Source organism: Ovis aries, chromosome 6 (assembly GCF_016772045.2).
Source record: "Ovis aries strain OAR_USU_Benz2616 breed Rambouillet chromosome 6, ARS-UI_Ramb_v3.0, whole genome shotgun sequence".
NCBI classification, from domain to species: domain Eukaryota; kingdom Metazoa; phylum Chordata; class Mammalia; order Artiodactyla; family Bovidae; genus Ovis; species Ovis aries.
The window spans coordinates 62,119,427-62,136,909 of NC_056059.1; the positions used below are offsets into that span (position 1 = coordinate 62,119,427).

Here is a 17,483-nt window from a genome sequence, read left to right on the forward strand (position 1 = left end):
GTAGGTCCTCTGAGAAACATTAAAAAGCAACCGCAGCAGCCACACACTCAGAAAGGCCAAGAAAGAAAGAACCCTGAACTTAAAGCCCATTTGCACTAAAGTTTATCATATTACGCTGGCAAATGGATCAGACTCTTGGTTTTGCTTTATTGATTTTATTTTCAATTGCACAAAATATCACATAAGCTAAAGAAAAGACTTGCCTTCCAATCTGGCTAACACAACAGCCAGCCTGTTTTCACACCAGTTCACTTAGTGTTCAATAAATCATTTCTACATCACCAGCATCTTGGTGTACACCATCCCATTCCTTTCGCCTCTGATTATTCTATGACACAGTGACTCTATTGTAAGCCTACCGCTTAGCAGATATATTCAATAAGTATTTGCTGAGTGATGCTATAAAATTTTTGTGTGTTGACACAATATTTGAAATTACAGCTTTTACTTGTCACAAAATATACCAGAGTATAGAATGTCATAATTTATTTATAAAATGCTTTCACTATTTTTGGATATCCATATATTGTTAACTTTTTGCTATTATAAATAATGTTAAATGATAACATTTTCTTGGGATAAATTCCCAGAAATCTTTTTTTCCCCTTTTTTGTGGTTGTCAATATGAAGACCTAAATTGCTAAATCTACAATATTATGTGAATAAAAGACTTCATAAAAATTCTGAAATATAAAAATTTCTCCTTGATAGCAAATGAGACCTCAATATTGTTTAAATTTGCAACTTGTATTATTAGGTTGAATATTATACTGAGTCTGGTTGCTTATTATATATTTCTTGTTAGTTTTTGCCAACTTTTATTTCCTATCTAGATAACAACACTTTCAATCTTTTGTTATATTTGGTGCAAATATTTCCATAATTTCTCAGTTTATTTGTGTGTTGCATACTAGATTCAAATTTTATGTAATCAAATTCCATAAATCCTTCAGATGATGATCTTGTTCTTCTCCATATATTAAGATTTTTCATTCTATTTCTATGTTTTGCAAAAACAATATTTTAAGATTTTCTTCTAGTCAGTAGAAATTTATTTTAGCCTAGGCTATGACTTGGACATAAATTGTACTATTCTTGAAACTGCTAATCCGTGGTCCCGACATGATTTATTAAATAATCCTTTTATAGGTGCTTTTCCCCCTTTTTTATTAAACAGGCTTTAGTTCAAGGCATTCTTTTTGTTTGGTTTTATGCTACTCATCAAAGTATATATGTGCAGCAGATCCACACTATTTTAATAACTTTTCTTTTTATTTATATTTAATCCTCACACACTGTTAATTTTCCAAAATAGTCTTCTATTTTCTCAACTGTTTGTTTTTGAAGTTACAAGGAATAATTTAGTAAACTCTTGAGGAAAAAGGAATGATAATTTCCCTGAGGTTATGATATATCATTACTTTTGAAGAAGTGGGGCTTTGTTTTTCTAGGAATATGACACATTTGCCTATTTATGTGAAACTTTAACATTTAAAGTTTCAAGGTTTTCTTTACAGCGGTCATATATATTTTTCAAGCTTATTTGTAAGCATCCCACATACCACTAGGAATGAGACCTCTTTTTTCATTGTATTTTTCTAAATTGTTATTGCTGAAAAAAGTCATGTCAATTTCTCAATATTTATCTTGAATTCATCACTGAGCTAACTTTCATTAACTCTAGTTAACTAAGTGTCTACTTCCAGTTATTAAGTAATATCAGTTCATTTTGGCTGGATGACTTTTTGCAACATGTTAAATTCTATCCCTCTGTTTCTCAAAGTGGGATATCCAGGGAAGGTGTGGCTCTGAACTCCAAGACAACTGAGAATGCTATTAATCATGGGCTGGTAAGTTAATTTTCTTTCTGTGAAAAATTGGAAAAGATAAAATAATCCACTCAGTCTTGGAATAATGACTGCCCAATAGGAGAATCAAACATTAAAATGAATTAAAATTAACTTTAGGGTGAGGTAGTGGATGGTTATCTCCTGACTTTACAACCAGTTTATTTTCTAAGCAAGCACTTGAGGTAAGAAGAAATTGTTATCAATTTCTTTGGATATGCATTTATGTTAATTACCCTGACAATCCTGGTAAATGAAATATATTTATAATAAAAATCAATGTATTGTACTTGACTACATTCTACTTGGCTTCTCTCTAGCATTTAAATCCATAAGTACTATACAAGAGCATAAAGGAAACTTCTTTTGAAACAGTAAATTGAGCTTTTTCGTTTTTTCTATCTTGTGCCTCTGAAAAAGAGGTAACTGATACAGAAATAAGGAAAAAACAAAGTATTTTCCTCTTTGTTACTTTCATGTCAAAAGCCAAAGACAGGGAGACTTTTCAAATAGTCAGAAAAGGAGATGTCAATCTTTATTCCGGCCACTGATTTACAATCAAAATGCAATTAGTTCAGAGGGATTCCTGTTACCTGGGAGGATGCAAGGTGACTGTGAATGTCACAGGGCAGAATCAAGGGCATGGCCTTTAACTGGGAAATGCTGGAGTGCAAATAAACTGAGTGTGGTTACACATCTGTTGTCCTAGCAATATCAGAAAACAAGTTCCCTGGGTGGAGTGGCCTTGCTCCAAAAAGTTTCTTACAAAGTTAGGAAGGTTATTCACTTGTGGATGACTGGAGGTTAAATGGTCTTTCAGAACTAAAGGAGAACTAACAATCATAGCTTACCTTTTGAAACTGGGGTCTGAAAAGCATATGAACATTTGGATAACACTTGCTAAATTGTGACTCAACTCATTAACTGTCGTGTTAGAGGTCCTATGAGCAAATTAACTTCTTGATGTTATGGAACTGATTTTTAGCTAGTTAGAAGATGATATTTAGTTAGTAAGACTTTAGAGAAAAAAATGAATTAGCAATGTGTAAATGTGATTAGCCACAATAAATGAATTTGAAGTAAGATATACAAATGTGAACTATCAGAATCTAATTTTTGTTTTACTTGGACAGTAGATGATTAAAGCAAAAAAATTACAACACAAAACAGTCCATGGTTAAATGAAATCTATGAAAACAGTACTCAAAATATACTATGAAAGAAACAAAAAAGTTCTAAATATAACTTTAAGATAACAGTCTTTCTAATATATTGCAGAATTATTAAATGGAAATGACTAACTGAAGAAGATTCCATGTATGTATACATTACTTACTAAACAGCTTTCACATCACTGGAATCCTTGACATTTGGTTATACCATACATAAAAATTACATCTATTAGAGTACACCTCTATGCATGTCTCCTCCTGTAACAAAATAAAAACCAATGCATACCTTTTCCCAGTGCACAATTTCCCAAGCACCATTTCTCAAAACTGGAAAGAGAAAAGGTGATAGTTTTAAGAACATTTTTATTACTCATCAAAAGCCTACCTCTGATGAAATGATCATTTTTAAATGAATAGCTTCAAATAAATGAACTGGTAACAATTTTTTACAGGTTTAAAAACTAATTGTGACAGCAAAGATACATAAAATTATACAAAGAAACAACCAATGTACCTTTTATATCTCACAGTAAAATATTACTAACAAGGTAATCTTTCACCAAGGGCTTTCTTTAGCACACAGAAGAATTACAGGGCTTGGCTGGAGGAGAAAGCCACAGAAATGCTTGAAAAAGGGAGTGACAAGCTTAAAACATTTCAGAAGCCAGAACAGTAGCAATGCTAAAAAAAAAAAAAATGATTTATAAGCAGAGAGGAATGGATTTCAAACTAGGTAGTAAAAATTTAATACATAAACCAGTAGATTAAAAAAAATCTGTACTTTTAGCTTTAAAATAATGGAAAATAGCAGATATTTGTATATTTGGTTTACTGAGAAGAAACAAAAGAGGGCTAAAATTAAATTATCATTGAGGGATTGAAATTTCTCAGAGTTTTACTACTGGTTTGCAACAGTCAATTTACTCGGTTTACTTTTCTTTTATTCCTACAATGCATCTGTGGCATAATACTGAATATACCCATAGATACTAACAGATAAAACAGAAGAGAATAAAGTGAAGCAGATAGCACAGCATGGAGTTAAGAAAAAGAGTAAGTCAAGGTCAGCCAACAAATTATCCTTACAGTAAATTCCATGAGGGCAAAGCTAACATTTGCTTTGTTTAATACAATATTCTCTGGAAGCAGTACAGTCCTGGTGCTAAGTAGCTGCTGGGTAAATATTTGCAAGATGAATAACTTAAAGGCATGAAAACATTAGATTCAGTTTCTTTTGATGTTAGAAGCGATGAAGGCTGAACCTTCTTAAGTAAATCACAATGATAATCTCTAAAATGTGCAATAGCAAACCTAACATTAATTACATACTCACAGGTCTGAAAACCAGCACTATAATATAAAATATTCTAATCTAAATATAATCTTTTAGTATTTCAAAATTTCCTGAACTCAGGGACTATGTCTTATTCATTTCTTTACTTCTAGCACTTTGCAGCATTCCTGGCACGTAAGACACTCCAGTGTGAAACAGATGAGTAAGTGCAAGGAGGAGTATCTTACAATGAATTTTGGTGAATCAACTTCATTAATTTAAATAATTCCAAGATGAAGAGCTAACACTAAAGAATTTCCAGTAACTATATGAATAAGTTTCAGTGTTTACAGTTGGGAGTGAAGGATCTGAGCCCCAGCATCTAAAACTGATCCCTATGCCTTAAAACACAAGACTCTAAGGCCTGCAGAGTTCACCCACACTGGTGGCGCTAGTGGTAAAGAACCCTTCTGCCAATGGAGAGACATAAGGGACACAGATTTGATCCCTGGGTCAGGTAGATGCCCTGGAGGCAGGAATGGAAACCCACTCCAGTATTCTTGCCTGGAGAATCCCACGGACAGAAAAGACTGGCGGGCTACAGTTCACAGGGTTGCAAAGAGTTGGACACGACTCAAGTGACTTAGTACAATTCCACCAGTAAAACTGCCCCTAGGGTACAAGGGGTTCAGAGCACAATGCTTAAGAGTAAAAAAGTCCTGGGTTTAGATGCCATCTCCATCAGTGTCAAGCAATATCTTTCTCAAAATCAGTTGTTACAAAGAATAAACAAATGAGAGCATTTTGCCCTTAATCACAGTGGCAATATTACAATATTAAGTACTCAACAAGGAGTGCTGGGAAAGTGCTGTTCAAATGTATATAACTGAATGATGGGGCTAAAATCTGCATAGATTTAAATTAGAAAAAAAACCCTGTTCAATAGTACTAATGTCATTTATTTTCTTCTAACCCTATCTCATATAAGTAAACATTCTCCCACTGCAATACCCCACTGTTTAAAAACCAGCATCCAGTATTTTTAAAATTAAGAGGTTTGACATGAAAATGAAGACTTCAGGCTCATCTAGAAGCCTGGTCAATCCCTGCACTGTGACCTGTGGCTGGGACAGCAGGGGTCACCACTTCCGATGAGGCTCACCACTCTATCACCATGCTTGTGGGGTCCCACTGCTGGACATACAGCGCACTTCCCTTATTTAGGAGACCTGCCTGGCTCACACACATGAGGTTTTTCTATCCTTCACTGAGGTAAAACTTACAACCAGCTATACAGACCTTACGTGTTCTGTTCAATGAGTTTTAAAAAACTGTAAACATCTATGAACCCACTACTTAGAACGAGACATAGAACTCCAGAAAGACTCCTTGTATGTCTTTACCATCCACCCATCCTCCCATCCCCAGGGGCAAATATTAATTATTCACCATAAGCTAGTTTTGCATGTCACATGCAAAGAATTACACAATATTTTTGTATTGAAGTTTCAAACAATGTATCTGAGATTCTGTTAAAAAAAAGTTTATTTCCACCATTAAATTGACATGGTACTATGGGGGACTGATTTTTGGATTCTGTATTTATGCCACTGATCAATTTACACATTTTTCATACCAATATTTACCATGCCTTGATCACTCTAACTCTATAGTAAGTCCTGAATTTAGGTAGTCTTCCCACATTGTTCTTTTCCAATATTGTTTGGCTATTTTGAGTTCTTTGCATTTCCATGTAAATTTTAAAACTGAATTGTCAATTCTGAAAAAAACAAAAACTCTAAACCCACTTAAGACTTTGATTTAGGGCTCAAGCGTTTCAATTCATGGGAAGCCCAGACAAGCTATACCTTTCTATTAATTTATGTCTTCATAAATTTTCTCCAATATGTTTTTGTAGTTTACAGTGCATGGATCTTTTATTAGATTTACTTCTTGATATTGGATTACTTTTTTCCTTATACTGTAACTTGTCTTTTTTTTACTACATTTTCCAATTAGTCATTGGTGGTATACAGAAATGCATTAAACTTTCATACAATGACCCTGTCACCATTAATTTTGTTAAATTCACTTATTAGTTCTGGTAGGATTTTTTTCTGTTTGTTTCATAGCAATACTTTCTAAGAAAATTAATTTCAGTTTGTTAACAATGCTGTATTATTTTTGGCAGTTTTATTATCCTCATATGCCTCATTGTTCATCTTATTTTTAAACTTCTGTTCTTATGCAAAAAAAAAAAAAAAAAAGAATTTCTTCCCCTAGACTCCAAGATCTGGGACTCAAGAATATTCTCTTTCCGTTCACTGCTGTATTCCCAGTGTTTCCATACAGCAACACAAAGGTGCTCAGTCAATACTCACTGGATGGAAAGTGGATGCACTGATGTTCTTACATGTTTGGGGCCACATAAAGCCATAGTCGTAGATTTACTAAAGATACAACCCTGCTCCCTAGCAGATTTCCTGTTAAAAATATACACACAATGTTTAAAAAACAGCTGCAAAGGAAAACACTTTGGCATCTCCTCAGAGCTATCATGAGATACAGAAATTTCATACCTAAGTGTATATCCAAGAGAACTGAAAACATATTCATACAAGAACTTGTGCACAACTGTTTACCATATCACTGTTCATAATTAGAAAGTGGAAACAACTGAAAGCCCATACACCAATGAATGGTTAAACAAGAGGGGTATTATAGTTTCTGATCTTACATTTAGATCTTTAATCCATTTTGAGTTTATTTTTGTGTACGGTGTTAGAAAGTGATCTAGTTTCATTCTTTTACAAGTGGTTGACCAGTTTTCCCAGCACCACTTGTTAAAGAGATTGTCTTTACTCCATTGTATATTCTTGCCTCCTTTGTCAAAGATAAGGTGTCCATATGTGTGTGGATTTATCTCTGGGCTTTCTATTTTGTTCCATTGATCTATATGTCTGTCTTTGTGCCAGTACCATACTGTCTTGATGACTGTGGCTTTGTAGTAGAGCCTGAAGTCAGGCAAGTTGATTCCTCCCGTTCCATTCTTCTTTCTCAAGATTGCTTTGGCTATTCGAGGCTTTTTGTATTTCCATACAAATCTTGAAATTATTTGTTCTAGTTCTGTGAAAAATGTGGCTGTTAGCTTGACAGGGATTGCATTGAATTTGTAAATTGCTTTGGGTAGTATACTCATTTTCACTATATTAATTCTTCCGATCCATGAACATGGTATATTTCTCCATCTATTAGCGTCCTCTTTGATTTCTTTCATCAGTGTTTTATAGTTTTCTATATATAGGTCTTTAGTTTCTTTAGGTAGATATATTCCTAAGTATTTTATTCTTTTCGTTGCAATGGTAAATGGAATTGTTTCCTTAATTTCTTTTTCTACTTTCTCATTATTCATGTATAGGAATGCAAGGGATTTCTGTGTGTTGATTTTATATCCTGCAACTTTACTATATTCATTGATTAGCTCTAGTAATTTTCTGGTGGAGTCTTTAGGGTTTTCCATGTAGAGGATCATGTCATCTGCAAACAGTGATAGTTTTACTTCTTCTTTTCCAATTTGGATTCCTTTTATTTCTTTTTCTGTTCTGATTGCTGTGGCCAAAACTTCCAGAACTATGTTGAATAGTAGCGGTGAAAGTGGACACCCTTGTCTTGTTCCTGACTTTAGGGGAAATGCTTTCAATTTTTCACCATTGAGGATAATGTTTGCTGTGGGTTTGTCATATATAGCTTTTATTATGTTGAGGTATGTTCCTTCTATTCCTGCTTTCTGTAGAGTTTTTATCATAAATGGATGTTGAATTTTGTCAAAGGCCTTCTCTGCATCTATTGAGATAATCATATGGTTTTTATTTTTCAATTTGTTAATGTGGTGAATTACATTGATTGATTTGCGTATATTGAAGAATCCTTGCATCCCTGGGATTAAAGATCTAAATGTAAGATCAGAAACTATAAAACTCCTAGAGGAGAATATAGGCAAAACACTCTCAGAAATAAATCACAGCAGGATCCTCTATGATCCACCTCCCAGAATTCTGGAAATAAAAGCAAAAATAAACAAATGGGATCTAATTAAAATTAAAAGCTTCTGCACAACAAAGGAAAATATAAGCAAGGTGAAAAGACAGCCTTCTGAATGGGAGAAAATAATAGCAAATGAAGCAACTGACAAACAACTAATCTCAAAAATATACAAGCAACTTATGCAGCTCAACTCCAGAAAAATAAACGACCCAATCAAAAAATGGGCCAAAGAACTAAATAGACATTTCTCCAAAGAAGACATACGGATGGCTAACAAACACATGAAAAGATGCTCAACATCACTCATTATCAGAGAAATGCAAATCAAAACCACAATGAGGTACCACTTCACACCAGTCAGAATGGCTGCGATCCAAAAATCTGCAAGCAATAAATGCTGGAGAGGGTGTGGAGAAAAGGGAACCCTCCTACACTGTTGGTGGGAATGCAAGCTAGTACAGCCACTATGGAGAACAGTGTGGAGATTCCTTAAAAATTGCAAATAGAACTACCTTATGACCCAGCAATCCCACTTCTGGGCATACACACCGAGGAAACCAGAATTGAAAGAGACACATGTACCCCAATGTTCATCGCAGCACTGTTTATAATAGCCAGGACATGGAAACAACCTAGATGTCCATCAGCAGATGAATGGATAAGAAAGCTGTGGTACATATACACAATGGAGTATTACTCAGCCGTTAAAAAGAATTCATTTGAATCAGTTCTGATGAGATGGATGAAACTGGAGCCGATTATACAGAGTGAAGTAAGCCAGAAAGAAAAACACCAATACAGTATACTAACACATATATATGGAATTTAGGAAGATGGCAATGACGACCCTGTATGCAAGACAGGAAAAAAGACACAGATGTGTATAACGGACTTTTGGACTCAGAGGGAGAGGGAGAGGGTGGGATGATTTGGGAGAATGGGAATTCTAACATGTATACTATCATGTAAGAATTGAATCGCCAGTCCATGTCTGATGTAGGGTGCAGCATGCTTGGGGCTGGTGCATGGGGATGACCCAGAGAGATGTTGTGGGGAGGGAGGTGGGAGGGGGGTCATGTTTGGGAACGCATGTAAGAATTAAAGATTTTAAAAAAAAAAAAGAAAGCTTAAATAAGTGACCACTCACTAAGTGAAAAAAGTAGCAGTTGAACTTCCAGATCCATGCCTCAACACTTCTGGGAAATTGCTCTAGAAATCTGAGTACAATTACATTTACTTGAATGTATTTATACTAGGATATAAATGTATACATATAATATACATTTTTTATCTATATGTCAAATATATATTTCTAAATGAATATATTTTTATTTCTAAATATATTATGTTTCTAAATAAATTTCATAATTTCATCTAAAAAAAAACTTAACTAGCAAATCGCACATTGTGCATTTTTTAAATTCAACATTACTAACCCTGGATTATCTATTTCTAAAATTTACCATAAATTCTTGTTGTAGCCAAAAAAATAAAAAAATAAAAAAAATAAACAAGAGGGGTATATCCACACAATGGAAGATTATTCAGTCATATAAAAGGAATGGAGTGTTGATACACGTGACAACTGGATGACTCCTGAAGATAAGCCAGACACAAAAGGCTACCTATTGTATGATCCCCTTTATGTAAAACGCCCAGAGAAGAGAAATCCATAGAGATAGATAGTATATTAGTGGTTGTCAGGGGCTCATAGAAGAGGGCAATGGGGACTGACTGTTTATAAGTCTGGGGTTTCTTTTTGAGGTGATGGAAATACTCTGGAATCAGATAGTGGTGATGGATGCATAATGCTGTGAATATATTAAAAACACTGAACTGTACACTTGAAAATAATAAGTTTTACAGTATATGAATTATAACTCAATAACAAACAGCTACATAAAATGATGCCAATGAACTATTTAAACATTTGCTTAAAATAACCTTCTCAGCTTCAGAAGTTCCTAAAATGATTCCAACGCGAGCAGCTGGAAATGGTTAGGCAACCAGTAGATGCACTAATGTTCCTGTGTGTTTGGGAAAGGAACGTCCTCTGATGTCAGCTTTGTGCCACCCCTCAGCTCTGTAACTTAACTAACCCTCCTTGAAGTGCTGCCACTTGGAAGAGGTTTGTCAGCTCACATCCCAAAATAGCTCTGAACCACTCCACTGGGTTCCCCTTACAGGCTGGAAGAGTCACAACAGGCTCGCCAAACTCAGCAGACCATGCCAGGGAGTCTGCTCCACCAGGGAGGTTAGAAGCGTGGCCACTTTCATGGAAACCTGGAAAACCATGTGAATCTGCTTCAGTTCTCCATCCTCCCCAAATACTCATCCCCTTCAACCTTGCGTGGATGGTTTCTCCATGTACATTCGAGCCCATCTACATCCTCGACCCCTCTACCTGACCCTTCTGCAGCACCTTCCCTCTATAAACCAGCCAGTTCTACCATCTCATAGGGAATGCCTGCCTCTACCAGAACAGTACATCCGCCTACCCTCTTCCTTCCTCCTCTCCATCCAAATGGTTCCTCTCTATTCATCACTGGAGACACACTGGAAAATATGTCTTACTACAAAAACTGACACACCTGAGAAACTTTTAAATACAAACTCAGTTGATAATGTTTTCTACCAAATCACAGAATCAATGTATTACTATCCAAGCCAACTGGAGGTATATAAAATGAAAAGTTGAACTTCTCTCCTCATCTCATGCCACTTTCTCAAGGTAAAGAACGCTAACTGATGCATCCTCAAGTACTTTCCTCTAGACAAGCACAGCCATATGCATGCTTATTTTCTCTCTTTTCAGAAAATGTATTTCTCTGCAACCTGGTTTTCCACTTAACATATACTTTCAGAACAAAGCACGGAGACAGTCTATTTTTTGAAAAATAATCCCTTGTATCTTTGCATCTGTTACAAATGGATTGATAATTTGAACAGACTCACAAGACTCCACAGGGTGCATTCAAGAAAAGTTTTAATCAAACTATAGGATGTGGTACAGCTGGAAAAAGAATGGTAGCTTAAAAGCCCAGGCAAGCATCAGGAGCCTAAGATACTTCTAGGCACAGGGTTTTTTCTCATTCACTGAGGACATGGATTTAAGCTCCATGATATGTAGGATAAATCTTAACTTCAGGGAAGCCTGGGAAGATGTTTCTAGGGGATCTTTTATACCCCCTGGTGGGTCAGAGGTTAAAGCATCTGCCTGCAATGTGGGAGACCTGGGTTTGATCCCTGGGTCGGGAAGATTCCCTGGAGAAGGAAATGGCAACCCACTCCAGCATTCTTACCTGGAGAATCCCATGGACGGAGGAGCCTGGTGGGCTACAGTCCACAGGGTCGCAAAGAGTCGGACATGACTGAGCGACTTAATTTCACTTCATCAATTAGACAAGTCAGATTATGTTACAGGTTAAACCAGGTAAGTTACAACTCAGTTAAGCTACCACTCTATATACATCCTTAAACCCAGCAGAGAAGCAAGTTTTGGGTACCCCAGGGAGTTTCAAACCCTGCAAAGCACCTTATAATTCACCAATTGGTCCATCTTGTCCGTCTCTTGGCCAAGTTGCAGCATCACAATTCCAGGTATCCCTGAGATGAGCAGAGAGCTATTTCAGCCCAGCTGTGAAACAACTCTTTTACATAACAACTATATCATAGTGTATTCAACTATCCTCCTCTCAATGGAAACTCTGACTTTTGCTTTTTCTGCCACCTCAAACAACACTGAAATATCTTTACATGATTGTCTCCTATAGGATTCCCAAAGGAGCACTACTGGCTCTAGGGTATTTATGTTTGTACTTTTTTATCAGATGCAACCAGATTCATTCCTACTGCAATCTATACCATCATTAGCAATATCTGCAAGCAATAAATGCTGGAGAGGGTGTGGAGAAAAGGGAACCCTCCTACACTGTTGGTGGGAATGCAAACTAGTACAGCCACTATGGAGAACAGTGTGGAGATTCCTTAAAAAATTGCAAATAGAACTACCTTATGACCCAGCAATCCCACTGCTGGGCATACACACCGAGGAAACCAGAATTGAAAGAGACACATGTACCCCAATGTTCATCACAGCACTGTTTATAATAGCCAGGACATGGAAACAACCTAGATGTCCATCAGCAGATGAATGGATAAGAAAGCTGTGGTACATATACACAATGGAGTATTACTCAGCCGTTAAAAAGAATTCATTTGAATCAGTTCTGTTGAGATGGATGAAACTGGAGCCGATTATACAGAGTGAAGTAAGCCAGAAAGAAAAACACCAATACAGTATACTAACACATATATATGGAATTTAGGAAGATGGCAGTGACGACCCTGTATGCAAGACAGGGAAAGAGACACAGATGTGTATAACGGACTTTTGAACTCAGAGGGAGAGGGAGAGGGTGGGATGATTTGGGAGAATGCCATTCTAACATGTATACTATCATGTGAATTGAATCGCCAGTCTATGTCTGACGCAGGATGCAGCATGCTTGGGGCTGGTGCACGGGGATGACCCAGAAAGATGTTATGGGGAGGGAAGTGGGAGGGGGGTTCATGTTTGGGAATGCATGTAAGAATTAAAGATTTTAAAATTTAAAAAAAAAATAAATAAAAATAAATAAATTAATTAAAAAAAAAAAAAGTTCCACTGACAATAAACTTAGACAAACACAAATTGTTATCAGTCATTTGAATTTTGTCAATCTGATGAGCATTCGGTATTTATTCTGAAAGTTACAGTGGACTGGATTAATACAATTGTAAATTACCTTAATGTCCTACACTGACTTAGAATTCTAACTAGGTAGAGAAACACATCTTTGGGTGTAGTACAGAACCTGGGTACTCAACAACTGGTCCAGAGACCTATATCATCAGCATCACCTGGAGGCTTTTTAGACCCTGGGATGTTTCTACCCTTTCTATATTTTACCCCTAATTTCATTTGTTCTTGCATACAAAACTGGAATACAGAAATGAAGGCTGGATGCACAGTTTCTTCAAACTTGAGGCTAGACCCATTTTAGGATATAACGAACAACACAGAATTCTGGTGAAGTTAAAAATCACAGCTCACAATATAGCAAAGGTTTCTGTACAATTTAAGGCTTGAATACTGGCTGAGTACAAAAGTCAGTCACAATTCATTACTGTCTTTACTTCTGAACTGGTTCCTAAAATCCAACCACAGAACAATGAAAATAAACCATATCACATGTATAGGCTGGTGACTGAAACAGCAGCCTAGTTATTTTTAATCACTGACCTCCTCTGACCCAGCTCTAGGCAGGTTTAGAGGAAGCAAGAAGTGACGCTGGGTCCTTGGCTGAGCTTTCAGCTTTCCTGAGCCCAAAGTAAACTTACTTTATAACCCTAGAGACAGTGAGTCGTGGAGATGACCAGTGATGCCTGGTGAAGGGGACTGCGAACAAGCTAGGACAGAATTATGCCAATGGCCTGTCTCATGATGCTACAACAACTCATTCTTTTAAATGCAAACCTCTTCCACCTCTCAGCAGTTCCCCAAACACACCTGCTATAATTTCCACATGGGCTAATTAATTAGTCTGACAATATGCATGGCAGAGCTCAGATTTTAAACAAACACCTCAAATGTCACCTGATTTTACTGAGCAGGATGCTACTTAACAGCTTTTGTTGTAATGGGCTGTCTTTTCTGAAATGAAAACATTCTGTTACAGTCCCTTGGGCATTCTCTAATCAAAGGCTCTGGAGAAACTGTCCATCTTTCAGGACTTGATCAACATGTTGTGCAGGTACAGGTGCCGGCTCACCTAACTGGTGAGAGAAGCCCTTACCGCAGCCATCTAACTGGTCTACCACAAGGACTGTTGGAGAAAGAGTCACCGGGGTATCATGGGGTGCCTGCTATTCCTGGGCAATCAAGCCACTTCTTGAAGCAGGTAACAAAAGGCAAGTTATCCAAGGGGACAATGGGCACTACCACCGTCACAGAAAATAGAGGAACCACACCCACAGCAAAGGCAGCATGCTGCAACTCCATTTCGGGAGTTACCACTGAAGAGGAGCTTTAATGCACTGAGAAGGGAAAAAGTGCTGCTGAGCTGATGGTTTTGAACTGGGCAGAGAAGGAAAACCAACATACACAAATTAAAGCATCAATTCATTCACTGCGTAGACCCTTACTTACAAAGATGACTTGAAGGCAAAAACCTCTTGTGGCACAACCTGGCAAATGCACAAAAGTCTCCTGCTTAAACTTGCCTAGAAAGGTCAAAGGAAGCAACAACCTGTTTGGAGTGTATTGACACAAAGGACAAAGGGAACTTTTTGAGTTCCACTCTCATCCATATTCTTTTTAGAGAAACTAATTGATACGACTTTTATCAACTTGCTTATAGATAAGGAAAAAGCAGAAACAGTGGCAGATTTTATTTTCTTGGGCTCCAAAATCATGGCAGAGGGTGACAGCAGCCATTAAATTAAAAGACACTTGCTCCTTGGAAGAAAACCTATGAGAAACCTAGACGGCATATTAAAAAGCAAAGACATCACTTTGCCGACAAAGTCTGTATAGTCAAAGCTATGGTTTTTCCAGTAGTCATGAATGGATGTAAGAGCTAGACCATAAAGAAGGCTGAGAGCCAAAGAACTGATGCTTTGAACTGTGGAATTGGAGAAGACTCTTGAGAGTCCCTTGGACAGTAAAGAGATCAAATCAGTCAATCCTAAAGTAAATCAACCCTGAATATTCATTGGAAGGACTGAAGCTGAAGCCAAAGCTCTAATACTTTGGCCACCTGATGTGGAGAACTGACTCACTGGAACCTCCTTTGCTCAAAATGTTTTCCCCAATCCTGCCTAGAGTTATGAATCATTTGCATTTTCCTTCACATAACTGAGAAATTCCTTGAAAGAAAAATCTCCCTTCACTTTGCCAATCATTCATTCCACCCTTCCCTGTAGCCAGGCTTCGGTTCTCACGGACTCCCTGGTTACTCTCCAGTTTAGAACTAGAACTCCAGTTAAGAACTGTGACTTTTTTTTAACTCAAGCATATCTGACTTACAATACTGCATTAGTTTCAGGTATAGAGTACAGTGATTCAGTTTTTTTTTTCAGATTATATTTCATTATATGTTACTATAAGATATTGACTGTAATTCCCTGTGCTACACCGTAAATTCTTGTTGTTTACCTATCTTCGGACTTCTTAAATGCTCGTTTTAGTGGGTATCACTGTCCCAGTCCGCTACTAATTCAGCAGCACTTGGTGTTTGATGGGGTTTCCCCTCTGGTAGCAAGTCCAGTTGGACCTATCCATTGTGTATTTCCCTTTGACTTCTCATCAACACCTCCCTATTCCTCTTCCCTAATTAAAAGTCAGTCTCCTTTTGGGTCTCATACCACCCCTCCCCATACAGCTGTCTGTCACCTTCTTTGTTCAAAAGTATGACTGGGAACCTAGCCATCCCTTTCAGTAATTCTCTTTAAGTTCTTCACTCTGGTTTTCAAAAGCCTCCAAATTATGATTCTATCTTGTCTCCCCATTCCTGTCCCCACTGCTCCCTGTCATGTATCCTATGCTATAGTGTAAAGAGATTACATTCAGCCCTGCCCACTGCCATTTCCTTGGGTTCTACATCTGAGACTCACCATGTCATTTTGTATAAGGGACTTGAGCATTGGATATGGTATCGTGGGGGTCCTGGAACCAATCCCCAATGGATACTGAAGGACAACTCTATTTGCTATTCCCAGAATATAACTCACGCCTCCCCATTTTCTCCTGGATCACCCCTACAACCATCCCAACAGCTCTGCTCACTGAAAGGCCACTTGTCTTTATGAACCTTGCATGTGACATTTCTAAATCGCCACCTCTTTCATTTGGCCTTTATTAGTTTTTCTATCTTGTATTGTAATATCAGTGAGCATCTTACCTTCCCTACCAGATTCTAATTTCCTGTAGGTCAGCCACAAAGCCTGATTTCTTTCTGCATTTTCTGCACTGGGTCTTACACAAGGCAGATATTCAGTAAGACTTACTGAAGTGAAATAATAAACAGTCTAACCTGGAGTCACACCTGTTTTTTTCCTTTCACTTTATCTATGGCCCTCAATTTCCTCAGTGGGTTTTTTGTTTCTTGGTGTGCAACTTTTATTTCTGGGACAAATGAAAGCCAATCTAGGGCTGTACTTCCCCCCAGATAAATACATCCTTTTCAACCTGAGCTTCTGTTGGAAATATCTAACAAGTTCAATTTATAAAATCCTAAAATGTTTAAATTTTAATTTGAAGATATTAACAATCTTAGAGATATCTGAAAACATTCTTTGAAAAATAGTGCTCAATTTTTAAGTCCACATTTTAAGCTCATGGAAACAATATCATCTGTGAACTATTTATAGGTAACTTATGTACACATGGCAGATTACAGGTCCAGACTTAGGGATGGATCAGACACGCAGATGCCTCCAGCGAGACAAAAAAGCTGCACACTGGCTTTTTGCAGAAGCCAGGAAAATGGTGCTATTTTAAATCCCTTAGCACGAAGTTGAACTCAACCAGATGGATTTAGCCCTGGTAGTAGGTCACCACAGCCGTAACAACCTAAAACAAATTCAACCCACACCAACTGAATGTCTTTTTCATAAAGGATTTTAAAGATGAAATAGCTTCCAGTAGGAGATAAGCAACTATGTGCTCTGTAGGGATGTAGCCTGCTAGGGGTTATCAGCTGCCACCTGCTCAACTCCACTTCTGAAGAGGCAGATGTGGCTCCGGGGAAGAATGCAGCAGCTGGAGATGAAATCTAATTTTTAGCTATGTGCCTAGTTAAAAAGAAATTGCTGTTGTCTTTTTCTCCATTAAATTAAAATAAAGCAAAACTGCTTTATTAAAGATTTATTCTAATCCAATAGCTATTAATACCTACTAATAAAATGAGGTATGAAAACAAACTAACAGTAGTAATGGTGACCCTCATTCAAAAGCAGCATCCAATCAGATGACTGATAGGCTGATACCAGATGTCACAGGCATCTCCCAGACATTCTCGCCTGCAGACTGTATGCACACCATCCTTCAGGAAAGATATCCAAACCTGGGATTTTAAAATAGCAAATCTACTTCCTTAAGAGGCT

The 17,483-nt window shown here is 37.2% G+C and overlaps 1 protein-coding gene across 8 annotated transcripts in view; it reads right to left on the reverse strand.

Annotated features, from left to right (window-relative positions):
• ATP8A1 (ATPase phospholipid transporting 8A1) overlaps nt 1-17,483 on the reverse strand; it is a 232,344-nt gene that overhangs the window by 169,339 nt on the left and 45,522 nt on the right. For all 8 annotated transcript variants that reach the window (XM_042251351.2, XM_042251349.2, XM_060417595.1 and 5 more), the window contains one exon: nt 3,306-3,346. In XM_042251351.2, the coding sequence (XP_042107285.1) occupies nt 3,306-3,346 (41 nt within the window). The remainder of the gene's footprint in view (nt 1-3,305; nt 3,347-17,483) is intronic.